The sequence below is a fragment of the Sinohyriopsis cumingii genome, chromosome 1, assembly GCF_028554795.1.
Source record: "Sinohyriopsis cumingii isolate HCF-2022 chromosome 1, ASM2855479v2, whole genome shotgun sequence".
Classification (NCBI taxonomy): domain Eukaryota; kingdom Metazoa; phylum Mollusca; class Bivalvia; order Unionida; family Unionidae; genus Sinohyriopsis; species Sinohyriopsis cumingii.
The window spans coordinates 77,207,435-77,229,496 of NC_142961.1; the positions used below are offsets into that span (position 1 = coordinate 77,207,435).

General features: G+C 35.6%; 1 protein-coding gene across 1 annotated transcript in view; it reads right to left on the bottom strand.

The window, feature by feature from the left end:
* Positions 1–5,993: 5,993 nt before the first annotated feature.
* Positions 5,994–22,062, bottom strand: part of LOC149807165 (DEP domain-containing mTOR-interacting protein-like) — a 45,347-nt gene continuing 29,278 nt past the window's right edge. Inside the window, exons 3-9 of the mRNA XM_089962960.1 lie at positions 20,700–20,820; positions 15,647–15,825; positions 14,442–14,651; positions 13,867–14,010; positions 12,458–12,528; positions 10,039–10,143; positions 5,994–8,960 (exon numbers count right to left, since the gene is read on the bottom strand). Of these exons, the coding sequence (XP_089819086.1) occupies positions 8,823–8,960; positions 10,039–10,143; positions 12,458–12,528; positions 13,867–14,010; positions 14,442–14,651; positions 15,647–15,825; positions 20,700–20,820 (968 nt within the window). The 3' untranslated portion in view covers positions 5,994–8,822. The remainder of the gene's footprint in view (positions 8,961–10,038; positions 10,144–12,457; positions 12,529–13,866; positions 14,011–14,441; positions 14,652–15,646; positions 15,826–20,699; positions 20,821–22,062) is intronic.

Here is a 22,062-nt window from a genome sequence, read left to right on the forward strand (position 1 = left end):
CATTGATTGTGGGTTCATAGCTTAAAGTGAAGATACCACGACTGGTTCTCAGTGCCGTTCAGGACGGATACTTCGAAGTAAGTTTAGACTTCCAAGACGCCTACTTCCATATTCGAATTCATAAATCTTCACACAAAAATCCTGATGTTCGATTTCATGGACACGATATACTAATTCAGGACACTCCCTTTCGGTCTGAACATCAGTCCAGGGTCTTCACTAGAATTATGTAGCACTTCCTAGCCGCCTCCACATTCGTAACTTACAACTACCTGGACGACACAGTACAAAATCACTAAGTGAGTTATATTCTAAATCAAGGAATGATCTCCGTTATTTCACTTCTGCTCCATCTTGAATTCATTCTTAACAACGATAAAAGTAGGATATAATCCCATCTCAACAATTTGCCCACTTGGGTATGGATCTCGAAAACGTATGTAAACAGGATATGTCTGCGCCTCCTCCCTCCCAGGAACATGCCTTGAAAATAGGCTCGACTATCTTTTATTCTCTTAAATGATCTCTCAGCTTTGGGATTTCTTCGCCTCTAATACTCCTTAATACGACAGTGAATTTCACCACCCTTAGTCGCATGTTGATGAAACCATTGCAAATAATTCTCATGTCCCAGTGGCGTCTGAAAATTGGCCCACTGGATCAAGTGATCCCTCTTTCGAGATATATGATAATCTCAGCATGTGGAGAACCTCATCTGGCTTAAAGAGTGCATTCTCTTAATTACTCAGCACTCGAAAATCACGATTTGCACAGATTGACAGCTCGGCGGGATGGCGTGTCCACCTGCTGCCTTATTTCAAAATGTCATCGAGATGTTGCTCATTCAGCACCATGCATTACACATCAGTCTCCTGGTGATGAAGGCCTTAGTGAATATATTTTAATCGTGTCAGGCGAAGCTCTTGGAAAGGTTTTCTCATTATGTCTGACAACTCAGCTGTGGTTAATTATATCAGAGGCAAGGAGGGCCAAATCCTTAGATCTATACCTCTTGGCTTGGTATTTTATCAGGTGATGGCTTCAAGGACAAACTACAAGTCTGGCACATTCCATGTAGACTCCATTTATTAGCGGACACACTGTCTCCGTGGAAACAGATAAATATGATCGAATGGTCTATTCACCCTTTAGATTCAGACGAATCTACACCACGCGTAAATCTATTTGCGACAAGTTTGAATTCAAAGTTACCCACATTTGTCTCTCCTATCCCAGATCCAAAACCCCGAACAATCAGTGGATTCAGATAGCCTGGAGTCATATGACCTGCCTTTAACACATCTAAACCACAAGGTCTTGTAGAAAACGAGAAACTCGGAGTGCCATTTAATCCTGAGTGCTCCACTCAAGGGAAAAGAATATTATGGACAAATGATCCATAGAACTTAGCAGAGCAAAAAAAAAAAAAATATAGAGATCCTCAGTTTTTCTTTATTATTTCAACACACTTTAACACTAATAATTACTCTCTACTCGATTTTTCTTTCATGCCAATAGATTCTTAAAAGAAACTTATTGGATTCATAAGTTAGATAATTTGTATCCTAATGGCCTTAATGCCAATGTACTATATAAAATTGGATAAAAAATTAAATTTATATATTATATATCCTTTAGAACAATATAATTATATGTATAACTGTTTGTCTCTATTTTATTATATTATTTTACTGATTCAAATTGTGAGCAGTTACAGCGCGGCGGTCTAGTTCCACTAATGCATTTTTTGCTTGAAACAGTCTTTTGTTGTGACACTTCTTTCCTCGGTGGACCCTTCACTTCAATGGTATATACAGGATCTCATATGAATATTGCAATGGTACCTGAATTTCTTGCACATATATGTAAGTTATTTCGGGGAACTTCCGTGCAGATGTATAAATTAAATGTCATTTGTTGTACTAAATTAAAATTAGAAGAAATTAATCTTTATAGTAGAACAATCATGCTCCTCTTTGGTGACACATGTAGAGAGGTATCATGCTCATCATTTTCTCCTCTTACCTGTTCTCCTAACGCAGTGTGATGAGGTAATGTACTTGACGGAGAAAGCGAATTTGTTTTGTAAAGTATGTTCGTCGAGAATACTTACCTGATTACATTACATGAATCCCTCCATTTGTTTATATTATTCACCCCATATATTTAGCCACTATTTCTCGAAATCGGGTAGAATAATTTTCTGTAACGTTTAGCTAACGTTACCAGCATATTCCAAACAGGGGTTTATATCAGACTTCTCTAAACAGAGTTCAAACATCGCAAACTCTTGATATAAAGATCTTCGGAGTAAAGGTATCATATTGCCGGTATCAATAAAGACCCTCCGATTTCTCTGATTCCTTTCGATGAATTTCGTCAATACATCTTTTAGATGCCAAACTTATCTCAAAGTACACCAAAAAAACCCCAAAGAATGGTCCATGCCAAAATCATTTAGGAGCGAATTGTAGGGTTCATGTTTGGACTAAAGAGATAGTATCCCAATCTTTCTTCTTATTCTTATAGCTACCAAATATTTAGCCCTTTATTTCTCAAACCGGCCAAACAAATTGTTTTCTAAACTTTTACTAATGTAGATTACCCATAACTAGAACCAGCCCAAGAGGTGTCGAGATAAAAAAAAATTTCCTCAGTATGGTTCCAGCGGGTACAAGTTGTTGATAGTATCAATCAGTTATGTACCTCCATTATATAGCCGTTACCAATAAGGACCCTCCCATTTATCTGATTCCCCTCGACGAATTTCCTCAATAATTCTTAAGAACGACAACTAGAACCAAAGATATTGATATTTATGGTGATGTTCGTAATAATAATAAGGTTGGAATTTAACTTTTCTTTACTACTTACATTTTTTTGCCAGTGGACAAAATGTCAACTTGCAAAATTCTATTTATAACAGCATTTTTTGACAGCTATTTTATGAATACTGAAAGACAGGTGTTGTGGAGTAAGATTGAACTTGACACTTTTTAGTTTCAATTATAATTTAATTGATATTATGAATTTAAAAAGAAACTAAATGCACATATGAATTTTCTGGTTTATAACTGATTTCTAATTTGTAACGGACACCAAAATGAGGTCATCGATTACAGCTCCCAAAATAGTTAGCGTAATACGTTTTAGTTTTCGAATGTTAATAAAAACCTAAAACATCGCCTCATTTCCATTTAGCCAAATCAAAAGGAGTAATTACAAACCAGCACAAAGAGATAGTTATAAATTTAATCCCCCCCCCCAACATCCTAGATTGGCTTACAAAATCATTGAAAAACACACATCTTCTAATCACATCTGCTGAATATTCTTAAAACCTAATTGATGCATTTTCAAAGTGTGTACAGTCAGATATTTTCTAAAACATTTGGCAGGCAGAACATTCATGGATGCCAATATGACCGAACTATCAAGATCACACATGTCCAGGTTCGTCTTTTTACACCCTGAAAAGTTCATAAACCATCAGCCTTACCATGATGAAGAATTTAATATGTTAGGAACAACAATATTCTATCCAAGGGATACTGATGGCAATATTTTTAAATTTTTGTACTCACGAGCGTTAAAATCTCAACTTGCACTTTCCACTATTAACTCGCATTTTGAATAATAAGCGTCGTCATTCTCGTCGTCCTGTTGAAGTAGTAATATTAGCAATAGTTGTAGGAAAATCAATGTTGCTGCTGATGATGATGTTTGCTACTACTGCATCCCAGTTACTCATTTCGGTAAGAACAAATAGTAACCAGTAGCGTTCTTAAACTGGGAATGAGTAACTGGTTACTTCTTCCTCACTGAATTGTTGGGAATAACAAATAACGAATAGTCTATAGTGATGGCTACATCTGAGGTATTCCATTGGTAACTACATCTGAGGTACAGTAATACCTCGAACATTCGCGAGGTTAGGTTCCAGAACCAGTTGCGGATCAGGAGGAATCGCGAATGTTTGGTACGAGTCACTAAAAATGCTAATACATGCTTATTTCTAGGATTTAAACCCTAAATATGACCCAAATCATGCTCCCAAAGCACTTTAATTTCATTTAAAAGTTAGCTTAATACATTACCCTTAAAAAGAGAAATAAATGGTTGACGTAAAAATAGAGTACAGTATCACCTAATGGGTAGTTGCCACACTAGCGCATTTACAGTACGGTACATGTATACATGTAAAAATATTACCCCTATACTAATTCATTGGCTGCCATTTTCTTTCGCACTCACAGTAAGGTAAAACCAAGTAACGAATGGGACTGTAAACTTAATGACTGATGTTTTCTTTGTCATTGTCAGAAGGTAAACTAGGTAAACTTCATATGTCACAGAAGTCATATAACGAAGGTACAATTCAATAAAATAAAGAAAACATGTACGTAGAGGATACCAATGAAAATTTCGCGAATCCGTGAATTCGCGAATCCAGAAACGCGAATGCACGAGGTATTACTGTATTCCCATTAGTAACTACATCAGAGGTGTTCCCATTGGTAACAACAAACATCAACCAGTTGCATTTTGTGAGCGGGTATACGTAATTGGTTATTTATTCCTTATTGAACCAGGAATAAGACATAAAACTACTTGCATTGTTTTGATCGAAAATAAGTAACCGATTAGTTATCCCGTAAAGAATAAGCAATCATATTGATTTCGCTATCTTATAGTCCAAAGTGTTATGGTAATTCATCCCAATTCATCTCTATACAGTTTCACATAGCCAAATTATTATAGTAATTCATCTCTATACAAATCTCAGATAGTCCAGTGATAGAGTAATTAATCTCTATACAGGTTTCACCTAGTCCAAAATAAAATAGTAATTCATATCTATGCAGCTTTCACATAGACAAAGTGTACAGTAATTCATCTCTATACAACCTTCGTCAAGCTAGTGTTATAGTAATTCATCTATATACAGCTTTCATACAGCTAAATTATTATAGTAATTAATCTCTATACAGCTAAAGTGTTATAACAATTCATCTCTATACAGTTTTCACATAGCTAAACTATTATAGTAATTCATCTCGTTACAGCTTTCACATAGCTAAATTAGTATAGTAATTCATCTCTATACAGCTTTCACATAGCCAGTGTTGTAGTACTTAATCTCTATACAGCTTTCACATAGCCAGATTGTCATAGTAATTCATCTCAATGCAACATTCACATAGTCCAATTTGTTACAGTAATTCATCTCTATACAGCTTTCACATAGCCAATGTTATAGCAATTCATCTTTGTCTAGCTTTTACATAGCTAATGTTATAGCAATTCATTTTGCATAGCTTTCACGCAGCCAATGGTATATCATTTCATCTTTGTATAACTTTCACATAGCCAGTGATATAGAAATTCATCTCTGTATAGCTTTCACATAGCCAATGTTATAGCAATTCATTTTGCATAGCTTTCACACAGCCAATGTTATAGCAATTCATCTCTGTATAGCTTTCACATAGCTAGTGTTATAGCAATTCATTTCTGTATAGCTTTCACATAGCGAATGTTATAGCAATTAATTTATGTATAGCTTTCACTTTGCCGGACCATTGATATAGATTATCTTGAAGATTTTTCTGATTCCATTGGACAAATTTCGTCTCAGCTTATTCAAGATACAAGTCGATCCCTAACTATAAAAAACCCCAGAAAGACTGTAGCAAAAAAATACGTACGAGACGGAAATCTTTGTCTCCTTATGAGCACAATAACTCATCGTTAGAAAGGTAAAAATGAGAATCCTTCCATATTGTACCTCAATCCTTGACACACGCGACAATTGTTATTCTTATACAGTTCACGCACAAATCTCTCATACTAAAATACTAACACACGTTCATATTCGAAATCAAGCAAAATACATGCAAATGTAATTAATGTTTGCAGTAATAAACAGGTAAATGAAATTAATAATATTCCTTGAAGTAAAACTGCCTTATCATATACAACGCAACATTACGTGTCGTTTAATTATGAATTTATTTGTGAAAGAATAAAATATGATAGTAACAAATATTCATAATTATATCATCAGCAGAAGAAATGCATACAATTTTTAGCGTCGCTGTAACATTTTTTAAATATTTCGTTGGAATATGAAACACGATCAGAGTACATATGTAAATTATTGCTACAACGGGGTCAGTGAAATTGGATTAGTGCATGAAATATTTATTTGAAATGGAATGGGATCGCAAGTTAAGTGAAATAAAATACATCTTTGTCGAAACTAAACCATATATCATTAAAATAAAAAACTATGTCATCTATATTATAGCGTAATGGAGAAGTCCAAAAGTCTACAATAGAGTCTATTTGTTGCACAAAGACTGCCCATACGATTAAAAACGTGCGAAAGGTACAGTTCACATTAAAATCTTTTAAAGCATATCATAGTTGAAATATAAGTTTGAATTAGGACTTGCGCATTTGACAATGTTTAAAATTTCCAGTTACAACTTGACCTTGTTGTTATTATCATTTTTATATGCAACTATCATTATACGCAAGGAACAGGCAATAACAGGAATTAACCAGTCTAATGATAGTAACAATGTTCATTATAAGGGCGATTTGCTACAATAGTTAAGTCGAGTGCTACAGTCCCATGCTCTTTGGGTCGACCGATCACATACTGTTATGATCTTACATGTATCAATTAGCACTTCTATTGTAATAATTCCCCCCGGCTGCTTATTTACAAACATGTGATGTACAGTACCGTAATTTTGATGAGCAGCTTTAAAAAGTATAGAAACAATTTTGGTGGAATATGTCCAAACTTACATAAAATGGAATCGAGTCATAATTGTTAGGATATTTAACATTTAGAGAAAGATAAATGTCATGACTGGTCAATGAACAGCAAAGGGATTTTTGTTGGTGTGGTGAACTCATTTGACCACCCTTGCAAGCTTTGTAACTTGCATCACACTACTAAAAACGTTCTGCTCTTTACAGCCTGTGTTTGAGATTGTAGTTTAAAGTCATACTTTCTTGACTCGCAAAGAAGTTTCAAAGGTTTATGGAATTGGAACACCTCAGGTTTATCTTCCAATCCATGACGAAAGGCTCAAGCGTACTCCAATTGGAAACTGAAGATCATCATTGGGAACACTCTGTTTGTGAAACTATTTCGTTGTGCTTTGTTTCTATTTTTGTTGTTATTACTGGGATTTTTTCTTTATTGTTTTAACCTTCCACAGTGATCCTCCTTTTGAATGTAACATAATATCAAAGGTTTCGGAGCTGCAAATTGTTTTCATAATAAAAGGTAACAACGGTTCATTATAAGTCCGCCTCTTATTTTTAGTTCTCTGTGTAGGCATTAGCAGGAAATTCCTGGTTCTAGACAGTATTGGACAATGGATTACAATAATCTGTTCATGATATATTGAGACAAAAGTTGTACGTTCTCTCATGCTATAAGGGCCAACCAATAATGGTGTTCAGTGGACAATGTTCAGAACCTAAGTTGTAAGGTAGAACTCATATTCTTTAATCGAGTCGTTGTGGCCTTGGCATTTATACTGTCTCATTTTTTGTTCTTGCTGTTTGTTTTTTGCTTTTGTTTTTCTTGTCTCAAATGCAAACCATGCACAAACTTTGGTCGGAGTACATTTTCCATAACTAAACTTATTGTGCCGAAATACTGTTCAAGTCCCTGTGACCTTGATCTCTGACTCTTTTGTTCCACAACTCGATACAAATTCTGCCCCGCAAGGTTTCTGCAAAGTTTGGATAAGGTATATGGTCGCCCAATAATTGTATCGACTGTAAAGAAATTTTCTTATTTGAGTCACAGTGACCTTTACCAGCCATCTTTTCACATATACATCCATTTTCTACATTTATTATACAAACAATATAGAGACTGTATGCCTTCTGCTGTGTGCAAGCGTTTGCAAGAACAGGAGAAAAATGTTTCAGCCAGAGGCTTTATCATCCTCCAAAGAATTCCCCCAAGCGTTTGGGCACAGCAAACCTTTTATAATCCGTATTCTTACATAAAGTACTACGTACATGAATTTTACAACATATACCTAAGAAATGGAGTTTTGAGCACAACAAACTGTTCTCAGAACAGCGTGTGTGGCGTAAAAAAAATTACACGTGTCAAATCAGGACAATCCCCCTGACCATGTTTGGATGTTATACAGAAATTAAGTTGCTGCCTTGGTCATCATATTTGGAATGCGTTCGATGCATTAATTGCACAAGACTATTCCTGCTCAAAATGGCCAAATGATCTTGACTTATGGGAAGCAACTTCAACAAATTTGTAAAACGATTCCCGTCACATTGTTTCTTTAGGCCACCTCTGTAAGCTGTCAAACCAAAATCTTACGATTTCACAAGAGCGACCCTCGTTAATACAGTCAATCATATTAGACGGAAAATGTTTCGTAAAACATCATATGATGTAATGGCAGCTGCTGTATACCACCCCATCCCCGCAAAAAAATAAAACAAAACCAACCAATTTCTCGAAAAGTTCACAGTGTAGGTTGTAGCTTAAGTGGAATATCATCGAAGTATTCACCAAGCAGCTGACGCAGGAAGACCCAAGTTGTAATTCATGTTATTTCCATAAAGTTACTGCGTTTACGATAGCGATCTTGAACTGGAGTACTTCAAAACAACTTTAAATTTAAGTTAAAAAATAAATAATGCCATGAGCACAAGCCATCGACTGGGATCACGTTTAGCGGCGCATGCACACTAAGGTATCCAAGAGAGATGGTAGATCTGGTATCTTGGGTAATGTAAGACATCACACAATCCGTAATTTACAATGATGTACCTCGTTTATGAGTCATAACTACGAGGTTAACATAACATCTACTTTTCATCATCATTTTAGCCACTTCTTTATGATCCATGTGGAGCACATTGATTCCATTGACTGAGTAGATATACTGCCGTACCTGAAATAAAAACCAAAAATGCATGCACGTATCAACTTCGAGGAAAAACAATCGGAATAAAGCAAAATATATAAGCGGAAGAGAAAATTTTGTTCACTTTCGTCTTCGGGATTCACAGTTTTGGGGAAAATAGGTTCAGCATTGATTTTTAGGTAGGGTAAAACCCACGAACCTTAAGAAGAAGGGAACTATAAAACGAATATATGCATATATTAATTTTCAGAACATTGTAAGAGGGGTGTGTGTGTGCCATATTTCAGTATTTCTTTATGTCACAACATATACCTACTAAGAGAGCAATTTGTCATTAGAATTTACTTTTTGTAAATGTCGGAAATTTTGAAAGACATTAATTTATTAGTAATTATCAAACTAAACCAATGAGATATCGCCTGAGTAATAAACTATTGATCTATGGCTCATTTCCACTCAGTTTCATTACTTGGCAACACCGTTGGGTTATTTTCATTACATTACTTTTGTTTGATGAGGATATATATATATATATATATATATATATATATATATATATATATATATATATATATATATATATATATATATATATATATATATATATATATATATATATATGGTTAGTATTGAGTACAAAAACACAGGAATCCTTAACTGGTACGAAGACAGTTGGGAAAACAATGTTGGATTACTGAAGACAGCATTTTCTGGCAGCAACAGCAATTGCTGAGCGCTGATTAATTTTCATTGGATGTTAAATGAAATTATTAGTTTTGATATATAAAAATATCTAGCACGTTTACTGCATATGCATGTTGAGCCTAGTCTATAAATTTTAAATGTTAGTTCCCAATAATCAATACCCATGTAAAATTTAACAGATGACACTGGACATCAACACGTGATTGTCAGATAGATTACACAGAAAATAATTCTTCATTTTGATCGGTCCAACACTTTTTATATCACATAGCCCCTCTTTGAGGAAAGTTATGCCACAAAACTGTACCATTTAAACATTAACTTCAATATAGAGAACCATCACACAATAGTAATATTTTTGTATCAGTGACCTTGTTGATGTAGAATTCGGAAACTTTACCTTGAGGCCGGCGACTGCGGCTGGTCCCAGAGGGTCAATAGTTTGAACATAAGTCGGAGAGTTGCCCCGAATCACGAAGCCGAAGCCCACCGGGTCACTGCTAATCTGTCACGGTTTAGTAAATAGAACAAATACATGAGATAATTGTGGGGGAAATGATCCGTTACAAAATAGGTTAAAATGGCCACAACAATTGTAATGCATAAGTATACAAGTTCGGTATTTCTGGAATTGTATTCGTCAGCTTAAGTTTGTATTCACAATTTGCTTAAAATGATGCCTGAAAAGTTGTTCTTTTCCTGAATTTGTAAAGATTTTTTCAGCATTCCTAATGCTATGTCTGTATTCAAACTATGTAAACTTCCTTTACATCCTCCATCCATCCAAACATATTTCTCGCACAAAAATACTGACGTGTGACGGTCATGAAATAGTTGTAATCTTAATATAATATCGATTTGCACAAACATTAAAACATATCATAGTAAGTATATTTTGCATGAACATATATGAATGGGGTTTTTCGTAATCATAAAGGTTTCCTACTCGTCACCACCACCCACCACCACCACCATCCCCTCGCCACACACACGCAAGGACCCTCAGCATCATTTTGTAGGATTTACTCTGCTATTTCGGATTTTTAATAGGACTAAATTTCTGAAGAAAAAGCAGTCCTCACATTTGGCTTGAGGGATAATATGTTATTTAAAGAAGACCCGAGGAATGCATATGTTGGCTTGAATCAGTTTTACTTAAGCATTCACTATGTACAAGATACTGAGTGTATCTGGCTCAATATGATTACAAGTCCGAAAGCGAAACTATGAAATCTGATTGGGTGCTAAGTTTAAAGCAAGAGCGGGTACACAAGTACTGAGATGATTTAAAAAATTTTAAAAAATGCTATCCAGTCAGATTTTCTTCAAATTTCGTCTCCATAAAGACAAATTAAGTCATTTAAATTACTATATGAGTATATGTGTATAAAAATATTTCGTTTTTCAGAATAGGGACAGAGGAAAATTTTGTATATTTTTGAACTATTTTTGCACGTTAATAATCTTCATTTAAACAGGTGCAAGATAAGTCTGGACTAAAATTTAGAAGTCTCCAGGTACACTGACAGATAATTTTGTTCGGAATCATATGAGACGAAAACAGTAAAAGTTTTGGGCTTTGGGGGTGTTCTGAATGACGTCGTGTGATGTAATGGAGGGCTGAAGAATTGTGTCTCTCGCATTCTTTGTTATATTCCAAAGTTGGTAGAAACGCTTATTGACAACGTCGTTAAAAAAATAATAGATCAATATTTTTATATATAATTTTAAGGTTAATAAGTTTTATGACCGTGAAAATAATCAATAACGAACGTTACGAACACTTTGTTGTCTTACTTCATTCTTTTTCAATGGAGCATTGGCAAATCTCAAATACTCAAAGCATTAGAAAAAACATTCGAGAAAGAAAACTTCGTGTTGCTTGTTATTACTGAAATTAAGGCCTGCAAATTAAAATGTATGCAGTTGAAAATATGCGATATTCATCGGGATTTGTCGTACAAGATGAACTGGCTGCTTTCTAATTGAAAATGCCTTCAAAATTGTAGAGACTGTTTTAAGAAAAGTGCCGCCGATGGACTGTAATAGGTGTTGGATATTAAATAATTCATCAGATTACTTTATGAATTATGAGACTGTGCGGTAGATTCAATGATTAACAAGCTATCGAGTCCTCCTTCTTTCATACAATCCTATCTCTATCAAACCAACCAAAAACAACTAGGAACATTTCACTATAAGATATGTTTGATCACCAAATCACGAGTACACAAACATTTTAATAAATAAAATCCAGGGCGCTTAAGCATTGTTAAGTGAACAGATGGGACGTGATAAAAAAATACTACATGAAGGAATCTAATTAATACTTCCTATTTTATTGACAATATTAATTCGACGGAAACAAAATGACTTAACATATTTAATCCTTTCTCAGAAGACACCATCGCTATCAAATGAAAAATGCCTTGGGCAAAGTTAGCAACATAGGAAGTGGACATTTACTATGTTAGCTTTACGAGGTAAAATTAGTTAAGAGATAATGCAACAAGCGACCAGTAAATAATAATTAGGTATTTATATTTTTTGTCTTCCTGATTTTAATGATAATTCTACGAATAAAGTTGTAGGTTCATGACCTTACGGCGTACCGCCAACGATGTTCCTGACCTCTAAGAAGCACTGGAAGTCACACCCAATGATAAAAGGAATCATTTAGTAAATTATCAAATGATAATGCTAAACGTCTATATAAGCGTAATCATCTAGAAAATAAGGACCCTTCTCAAACGATTGTTTTTCTACTTTCTCTCTCCACACACTACCTTTGCCCACCCCACCCCATTATGATGTCTTACCTTGATAGATTGTTTGACATAGGGTGTGTCGGGAGATTCCAGCTCTTCAACAGTAGCATAGCGAAGCAGGACTGTAACAAAAACACAAATATATATATATATATATATATATATATATATATATATATATATATATATATATATATATATATATATATATATATATATATATATATATATATATATATATATATATATATATATATATGTATATATATAATGTTGCAGGAATATAAATCCTTTTCCATTAGAATGAATGTTATGCAAACTTATAATTTATTTTTTAAAAATGTCTTTAATATAATTCAGCCAATCAGAAACTGTTGGTTGGTTTGAACTATACTCTTGACACATCAATGGCTGTATCATGCCGTGAAAATAGGAACTGAATGCCTGATAAGAATACAAGGAGACAGCCGACCCTGGTTGACCTGGGCGGGTAATCCCAATTACGTACCGACCTTGAAGGATTTGATCATATTTGTGAGTGTGTTCTAAGTAATTAGTGTGTATGTATTACACTTCCATCTAATGCTTTATTTTGTACTGATATTAATGCTTCGTATTTCACTTCGCACATGCAAGCTGATTTTCTATATGTATGTATGTATGTATGTATACACTGTCGTTTTCTCATGATCTCACCGTGAAGTAAAGTTTAATTAGAGAAGTGAAGTACAGACACAGGGACACTCAGCAGAATGTAAGTGTAAGTGTCTACACACAAAAGTGTTGACTATGAATCTATGTGAAACCGATGACCGTGTTAGGGAAAGTGTCCAAAAATTACAAGTGTTGAATATGAATCTATGTGAAACTGATGACCGTGTTAGGGAAAGTGTCCAAAAATTACAAGTGTTGAATATGAATCTATGTGAAACTGATGACCGTGTTAGGGAAAGTGTCCAAAAATTACAAGTGTTGAATATGAATCTATGTGAAACTGATGACCGTGTTAGGGAAAGTGTCCAAAAGTCCAAAAATTACAGGTGTTGAATATGAATCTATGTGAAACTGATGACCGTGGGTGACAATATACTAATATCATATGGTAGGGTGACATTCCTACGGATTTTTTTGTTGTTGTTGTTGTTAACGAGTGGTCGCTTCCATTTGAAAGTACACATACACTATTCCTTGTCACTTAAATTGAGAAAATCACCAGAACGTAGCAATACAACAGTAACAGCTGGTGAAAAAAATACTTACAGGTTAGAAAATAAACGCAATTTGTACAAAGTTGTTTTGCTTTACAAAATTATATATTTGGAACTGCACAGACGATACATAAATATCTTGAGCACGATTTCTTGTAACCTGAAAAACAATTATTTCATTGAATGACAAGTGACATTGAAAATCAAGTTTGATAGCCCCAAAAAATTAAAGAAAAGATTAAGCATTTTTACCCGAGGCTGGCGAGCAAATTTCCTCAGAAATCTCTTGTCTTATTTCATATTCCGTGGAACTCGCACTAGCTGTCCTGTTGCTTGAGTAACTTTCTGTGTCGCCGTCTGCAGTATCAATGCTACTGCTGTCATGCCCAACACTGTCTGTAACAGAACACGGACGTTACTTTTAAATTAATCATTTTGATCATGTAATTTGATAACTGTAATTTTTAGGAATAATTATGGATGAAATATATTTTTATAGTATGCATCAGTACATGTTAGCAAATCCGAAACATTGTTACACTGTGTCTGAGTGTAATGCCTTCAGTTATTAATCGACATGCATTAACCACTGCCATGGCTTCATCTATAATATAGCACACTAGCAAAGGATCAAATGCTCTTAATCTGAGGACACTTTTCGGCGCTTTGGCATTAAAATCCCACTAACAGACATTAATCTTCCAAATATCTACTTGGCAAAATCTATACGGCGGTAAGCTGATGAATTATGCAGTCTACGGAGAGAGAGAGAGAGAGAGAGATTATAGAAGCTGCATGTTTTATTTCAAAGTTCTGATATTACTAACCTCTTTTTTTTGCAAAGGTAATATCCTTCGTTCCGATGTCATATTTTTTAACTTGGATCTCCTCGTTGCTCTCTGTGCAAGAATCGTGGAGTGAAGTGGATTTCTTCTTGACGAATTTGAAGACATCAGAAAGTATACGTTTCTGCTGGAAGTCATAAGAAAACTGGTACAAAAGATGGTCGTCATCCCGGAAGTGATGATCATCCGTAACTAGTAATTAAGAAAAAACAAATCTCTTGATTCTTGTCAAAACCACTAACATATATTTAGTTTCTAGCACGTAATTCTGCAAAAATTAGACATTCTATAAGAAATGTTAGAGAAACTGTCAACGTTGGTCATGAAAAATTTGAAGAATAACTTTAATTAAGCATATGAAAAGTTAATGACCAATTTTTCTTTTAGAGCTTAAGAGAAAAATAATACCAACCCTCTCGTACCTCAGACAGCACATGGGTAACCGTCGCCGTTAAAAGTAAGAAAATTAATATCCATGCAAAAGTGAAACGTACAGTTGGCTAATGCATAACTCAAATATGCTCAACGGCATGTCTCTTATTAAAGAGTTTTCTTTGTACATGTGCATGTAACTGAACAGCCCAGCAGATATTCCTGGGAATTATCAATGTTATTTCTCTCATTATATATGCTAAAATAAATTATTTTGTTGGCTTTTTAATGAGCACAGAGCAGAGCAATATGCAGGAAGTACAAGTCCAATCCACTTAATTAGAACGTCTCTCGCTAATTCACACACTAATTCAAACTGACGTCTTTGTCTTTATTATTTATACCAAATCTACAACTGACAACTGACGCGGGTGCAATTTTACTAACATAGTGAGCAGGAAATGAAGCTAGAAATTTGGTTCAGTTTGGAAAGTAGACATATTTCAGTTTTTTTTATATAAAAATGGCTTAAATATCCTTGTAAATATATGTATACACTACTGTTCTACACTTAAATTTTAACGAAATACATGATTAGTATAGTAGTAGTAGTAGTAGTAGTAGTAGTGGTCTTCTACCAGTATGCCTCTACCATTAACCAAGAGAGTAGCTTCCCATGGATCGGTGGTTCTTTCCGGGATTTACTCGGGTTTTTCCTCCACCAGATATACTGGCCGCAATGTATATAGCCTATCATGCACTGAAAAATGGCATTAAACTCAAAACAACAACAAAAACATTAACCAGACACTTACCATGTCTAATAATATCGTGCTCTAACAAACGTCGTCCCAGAAGTGCGGCATCTATACGAGATTTCGCCTCGCCCTGAATTATCAGATGATCAACAAGTTGTGACCCAAAAAAGGCGTTCCGGTAACGTTCCCCATTTTGCTCATAGTTTCGACAGATGCCGCTAGTTTTGGAGCTAGCGCTTAGAATAAAAGAGAACAACAAATTTTAATGAATGAGACCGGAAAAAAGTGAAAAGGAAGACGCTTCGGAAAACAGACACAGGTCATGTCTAGAGGAGAGGTTTTAAGTTCTACGTTAAAGTTTCAAATTAAGCCCGCTTTCAGTGATTTTATTTTTCTTCCTCAGGAAATAAACCAGTATCGATATATGGTCACCATGAATATTGAATTAATACCTTGGAATTTGTTTTTTTTTTAAAGAGAGAGAGAGAAGAGAGAGATATTTTAATCACGAATGCAAAACTGAAGGATAAACAAATAATAACACGTAAATGCGTAAACGCTAAAATCGAATGTAATTAATCCTAAAAGAAAGATATGATAATGATGAGTGTGACTTTCAAAGGTAGTATAAATACTTTCGTTATTTTCTTATCACAGCAATGTATCATGTTAAGCATTAAAGAGTTTAGATAGAACAGGTGTTTACTGTAAGCCTTACAAACTCAGCATAAGTCGAGTAAAACACACCAAATCATGACATCAGACGAGGTTATTTCCGAACTGTTTTGGCTTGAATTGATTGAATGTGGTTTAATGGTACATCGCCACAATTTAGGTTATAAAGTGCCATTGTAGTTGCAAAAATGTCGAAAAGACAAATCTGTACAAAAGTCTAAAAGAGATTTAAAAATAAAATATACAAAATAGATTGTTAAAGCGTAGTATTTAGGGTATCAGCAGGACCATATCTAGTCCCATGATTCAAACAATTCTCTCATTCAAGTTAAAACTTCAGAAGCATTCTAACGACGGATTTGCTTTTGCAAAGTCAGAATCTACTCAGCACTACTGATGCCTGGTTGGTCATTGTAATCAGATTTTACCCAGTACTCTGATGACTGACTAGCTATTGTAAAAAGTCAGATTCTACCAGCTTGATAATGCCTTACTGGCTATTGTAAACAAAAATCAGATTCTACCCAGCACGCTAATGCCTTACTGGCTATTGTAAAATCAGACTACCATGCACTCTAATGCCTGACTGGCTATTGTACAATCAGACTCCACCCAACACTCTGATGCCTGACTGGCTCTTGTAAAATCAGACTCCACCCAGCACTCTGATGCCTGACTGGATATTGTACAATCAGACTCCACCCAACACTCTGATACCTGACTGGTTATTATAAAATCAGACTCCACCCAGCACTCTGATGCCTGACTGGCTATTGCAAAATCAGACGTTAGTCAGTATTTTTAGGCCTGACTGGGTATTGTACAATCAGACTCCACCCAACACTATGATGCCTGACTGCCTATTATACAATCAGACTCCACCCAACACTCTGATGCCTGACTGGCTATTGCAAAATCAGACGTTAGTCAGTATTCTTAGGCCTGACTGGGTATTGTACAATCAGACTCCACCCAACACTATGATGCCTAACTGGCTATTATACAATCAGACTACACCCAACACTCTGATACCTGACTGGCTATTGTAAAATCAGACTCCACCCAGCACTCTGATGCCTGACTGGCTATTGTACAATCAGACTCCACCCAACACTCTGATGCCTGACTGCCTATTATACAATCAGACTCCACCCAACGCTCTGATGCCTGACTGGCTATTGCAAAATCAGACGTTAGTCAGTATTCTTAGGCCTGACTGGGTATTGTAAAATTAACAAGTGCTTGTACTGTGATGGCTGATTAGCTATTACAAAATCAGAAGTTTTGAAAATTCATAACGTTTTAGCGACTTCATCTAGTTTATAACCCAGTCTTCCTCGGCATTTGGTCTTCCAGCTCAATAGCTCTAACCGTTGAACTGTCTTGCTTTTCTTTGTGGAAAAAATATGTGTAACATTATATTGTAACAAAATCCAGTCTCCTTTTTTCAAAGCATTATTTAAAGTTAAACGTAAATTTATAAAGTTAGTTCAGATAAGAATGGAAATACGGTCTGAGTAAATGGAAGGTTTTCATCTGCAGGAAAGAGAATTCTGGCCTATATACTAAAGTTAAGGGCAATTTTGTAATCCCTGATTATCGACCTACTTTATGGACTAGTTGTCACAATTATTACCACGAATATGGTCCAAATCTATTTTCACAATATTGTTTTCTTTTTTGTTTTGGTGGCGATCTTTGGTTTAGATTTAGTCATTCTTTGTATTGATTTAAAAGAAATTGTGCATCCTTTAGAATTTGAACAATATGATGTTATTGTCTTTGTGTATTTTGGCTACATTGCACAGTGAATAATCAAGAGTGAAATCTGGACCCATGACACGTTGTTTTGTTTACAGTTCAGCCTCTCAAAAATGCCTGTTTGCCCATGAGATGAACTTCACTTTGAGTTCATCTTTGAAAATACTTAATTTAAAATATGATTTATTATGAATTAGAAACACTAGAAAATACAGTACTTACAAAGAAATGTAGAAAATATATATGGAAATATATTTCTACCAGAGTCCATATTTTTGTTATCAAGGGCTCCTGCCTGAGAGTCAGTATAGCTTCAGGTAAGGACGAGGTGCCAAAGACATGGAGTTTACAGTTCGTTGTCAACTGAAGGAGAAATGTGAGGAACACAACACCAATCTGTACACGACATTCGTCAAATTGACAAATACATTTGACACAGTCAGCCACTGAGGCCTTATCATGGCAAAATTTAGTTGCCCTGAAAATTTCATCGTGATAATTCGGTAATTCCATGATCGCATGCTCGCTCGTGTCAGGACAACGGCGAATCATCTGAACCATTCCCAGTCAACAATGGAGCCAAGCAAGGCTGTGCTGGCCCCAAACCTCATCAGTGTTGTCTGCCATGTTTACTGATGCATTCCGTGATCATGGTCCTGGGATCAGCATCAGATACAGGACTGATGGCAAGCTTTTCAATCGGAGGAGATTACAAACGAAGACGAAATTACGAAAGTGACTATTCCTGATCTCCAATTTGGGGACGGTTGTTCCCTGAATGCCAAATCTGAGTCTGATCTGATGTGCAACAGAGTAAGGACCATTTCTCTTCAGCTTGTGACAGTTTCACAATCGGTACCAAGAAGACAGAGCTGATGCACCAACCTGCACAACAAGGAAAGCCTTAAGTAGAGCCTACAAATCAAAGTAAATGGCCAAACCCTCATATCAGGTAACAAGTTCACCTATCTCCGCTGCATATTGTCACGTGCAGGCTTCATCACTAATGAAACCAACGCCATAATTGCTAAAACATAGGTGGCGCTTGACAGACTACATGCAAATGTGTGGGAGAGCAGATGATTCGGTCCACAAAACAATAAAGGTCTACAAAACCATTGTGTTGCCGAGCTTGCTGTATGCTTGGGAAACCTGGACGGTGTACAGATGTCAGTGTAAGAAGCTTAACCATTTCAAACGGGCTGCCTAAGAAAACCGACGAGGATATGAATGAAGGAGAGCATCCCAGACAAAGAGGATCTCACACGATAGACATTCACAACATCCATACTCTGCTTGATGAAATCACATATGAGATGGGCAAGTCATGTCAGCAGGATTAGAGAAGAGCGACTACCAAGGGAAATACACTATGAAGAGCCGAAGGAGGGAGTGAGATCACATATGATTAGAAGAAAAGCTTCAAAGATCTCCTCAAGTCATAATTGAAACAGTTCAACAACGACCCTGCATTTTGAGAGAATCCATACTGGAGCTACAGACTCTGAACGGAGGAGAACTGCAGATGAAGTGCAGAAGCACAAGCAGCGTAAATTTCAGAACTGCAGAATTTCTTCTATCGATCATGAAAACAGCAAACGGCATCTCCTGCCAAGTGTGCCACAGCCAGTTCATTACACAAATTTGCCTCATCAGTCATCAACGTACTCAAAGAAACCAAACCAGTCAGTAATGTCATGGTCGTCTTCAAACTCGGAGGACTAACAACATTAAACGTAATAATAATGTAAAGCTCCATCTGTGTCTTAGTTAATCATTCACAATACCATCTTAACCTTCCATCCCGTACCAGGGTATCGGATGAATAATGTGAGTATAGGGATTCACCTGTTGCACAAGCTAAGATGCTAAACTAAGGCAATTAAGCTGACTTATCAACTTCCACGGACACTGTTAGGGTTAGGAGAAGACACAGCTGGTAATTTAACAGCGCTTTGGAGCATAGATAGTGGAAGAGATTGGTGGTGGATATGAGGGTGGTACCGACATAAGTATTTAAATAAGACAAAAAAAGATAAATTCCCAGTACATTGTGTGATAACCCTGCCTTGTGTTCTAAATGTAGAAATCTAAGCCAATTGTAACTTATATCAATAGATTCGTCAAACATTTATGTCTAACGCTGTCATTTAGTTACGTGAAGATAAAGTAGGCAAAGTTGAATTCATAATTGTTAACGAATAATTTACCAGCAACGTGCATGTCCCATTGAGACCACAACTTTTCTAATTGGTATGTCATAAAGAGCATAAGCCGTCTTTTTTTCATATGAAAATGAGCTTATGAACGACGGAAAATCTGGATAAATGTTCATGAAGTGGATGGCTTTACGTCCTTTTTCGAAGACATATAGTAGAAACGTGGCAAGATGTTTAAAACCTGTGATCATAAGCTTGATGATATTCCACCCCAGCCCACTGTAAAAAAGAGTTAGCATATTTTTAATTTTAAAAAGTTGTTACCTGATCATAAACACTATCATTTCGTCACACTCCTTCAATCAATTATAAAATTGTCCATTGTGCATATCACAGGAGAACTAACTCGTGTCATATTTGTAGAACCAAGCGATACTATGGTTGTAGGAGACAACAAAAGGCAGGTGTACATTATCATGTAATATATTTATGAGTTTGTCACTCGAAATGATTACCTATAAAACAAATCCCATCCGCTGAAGAACAGTTTAAGCTCTTTGTCATCAATGTACGAGTTATCTTCTCTTTTAAATCTGAAGAACAGCATTTCATCTTTAAACACGTGGTCATCACATACTACAAACAAAATGAAAAATAAATATATGTATTCAAACTGGAAAAGAGCACAGTTTTATTCAAATTGGAAAAGGTGACAATTTTATTCAAATCGGAAAACCCGACAATTTTGTTCGAAATAAACAACAAGAGGATATCTAGTAATTCACGTGTAAATGTAAATATGAATACTTTTAAAACTTCGACAGTTGGCTACTTAGTCCATATTCCTTCTTAAGTAAGAAACGTGTAAGAATTATTTATTCCAGATTTAAAAAAGTGCAAGTTGAAATTCGAATACAGCTCTTGGCATTAGTAGTGGTGATGGTGGGGAGATCAACTTAGACTTAATAAATTGAGACGAAATTAGTGGAGCCAAAGTAGCGAAATAGGAGTGCCGCCAATGAAAGGTTAGAACTGACAGGATCAATTCTATCAACACTGTGGACTACGCCAACCTCTGCCTAGATAACTGACTTTAACCCTTCTTTAAAGATTTGTCACTTTGGAAGTACAAAAGTTCAGGGCTTCGAGTCGGTTTCGCCAAATGGGAGACTAAATATACGGTAGATGTAAATTAACTGTAAGGAGATCACATTTTATGCCAAACTATGGGCCCTAAAAAGCCCTTCTCAGAGGATTTTAAACTACAACCCTTAACAAACCTTCTTCAATGGATTTTAAACTATGGGCCCTAACAAGCCTTTTCCAACGGATTTTAAACTATGGGCCCTAGCAAGGCTTTTTCAAAGGGTTTTAAACTATGGGCCCTAACAAGTCTTTTTCAAGGTGTTTAAACTATGGGCCCTAACAAGGCTTTTTCAAAGGGTTTCAAAGTATGGATCCTAATAAGCCTTCTGCAAAGGATTTTAAACTATAGACCCTAACAAATTCCATCAGTGGATTTTAAACTATGGACCCTAACAAGATTTCTTCACTGGATTTTAAACTATCGACCTTAACAAAATTTCTTCACTTGATATTAAAATTTACCCTTATTGTTATGTCCAATGATTTAATGAGTCCCAATACAGGTTATAACAGGCTAAGGATTCATAATGCATCCGTATAATACAATATCAAGCCTTGTGATCCGTTGCATTTGCACCAACAGGGATAACCCGGTCAGAAGAACATCTATGGTTGCAGATATAATAATGAGATCTTACATAATCGATGAGCGACCAGTTACTCCGGGCGGCTCAATTATTATACTTAGCATGTCATTAAGAATCAAGATTTTTAATTCAGTATTAATACCAC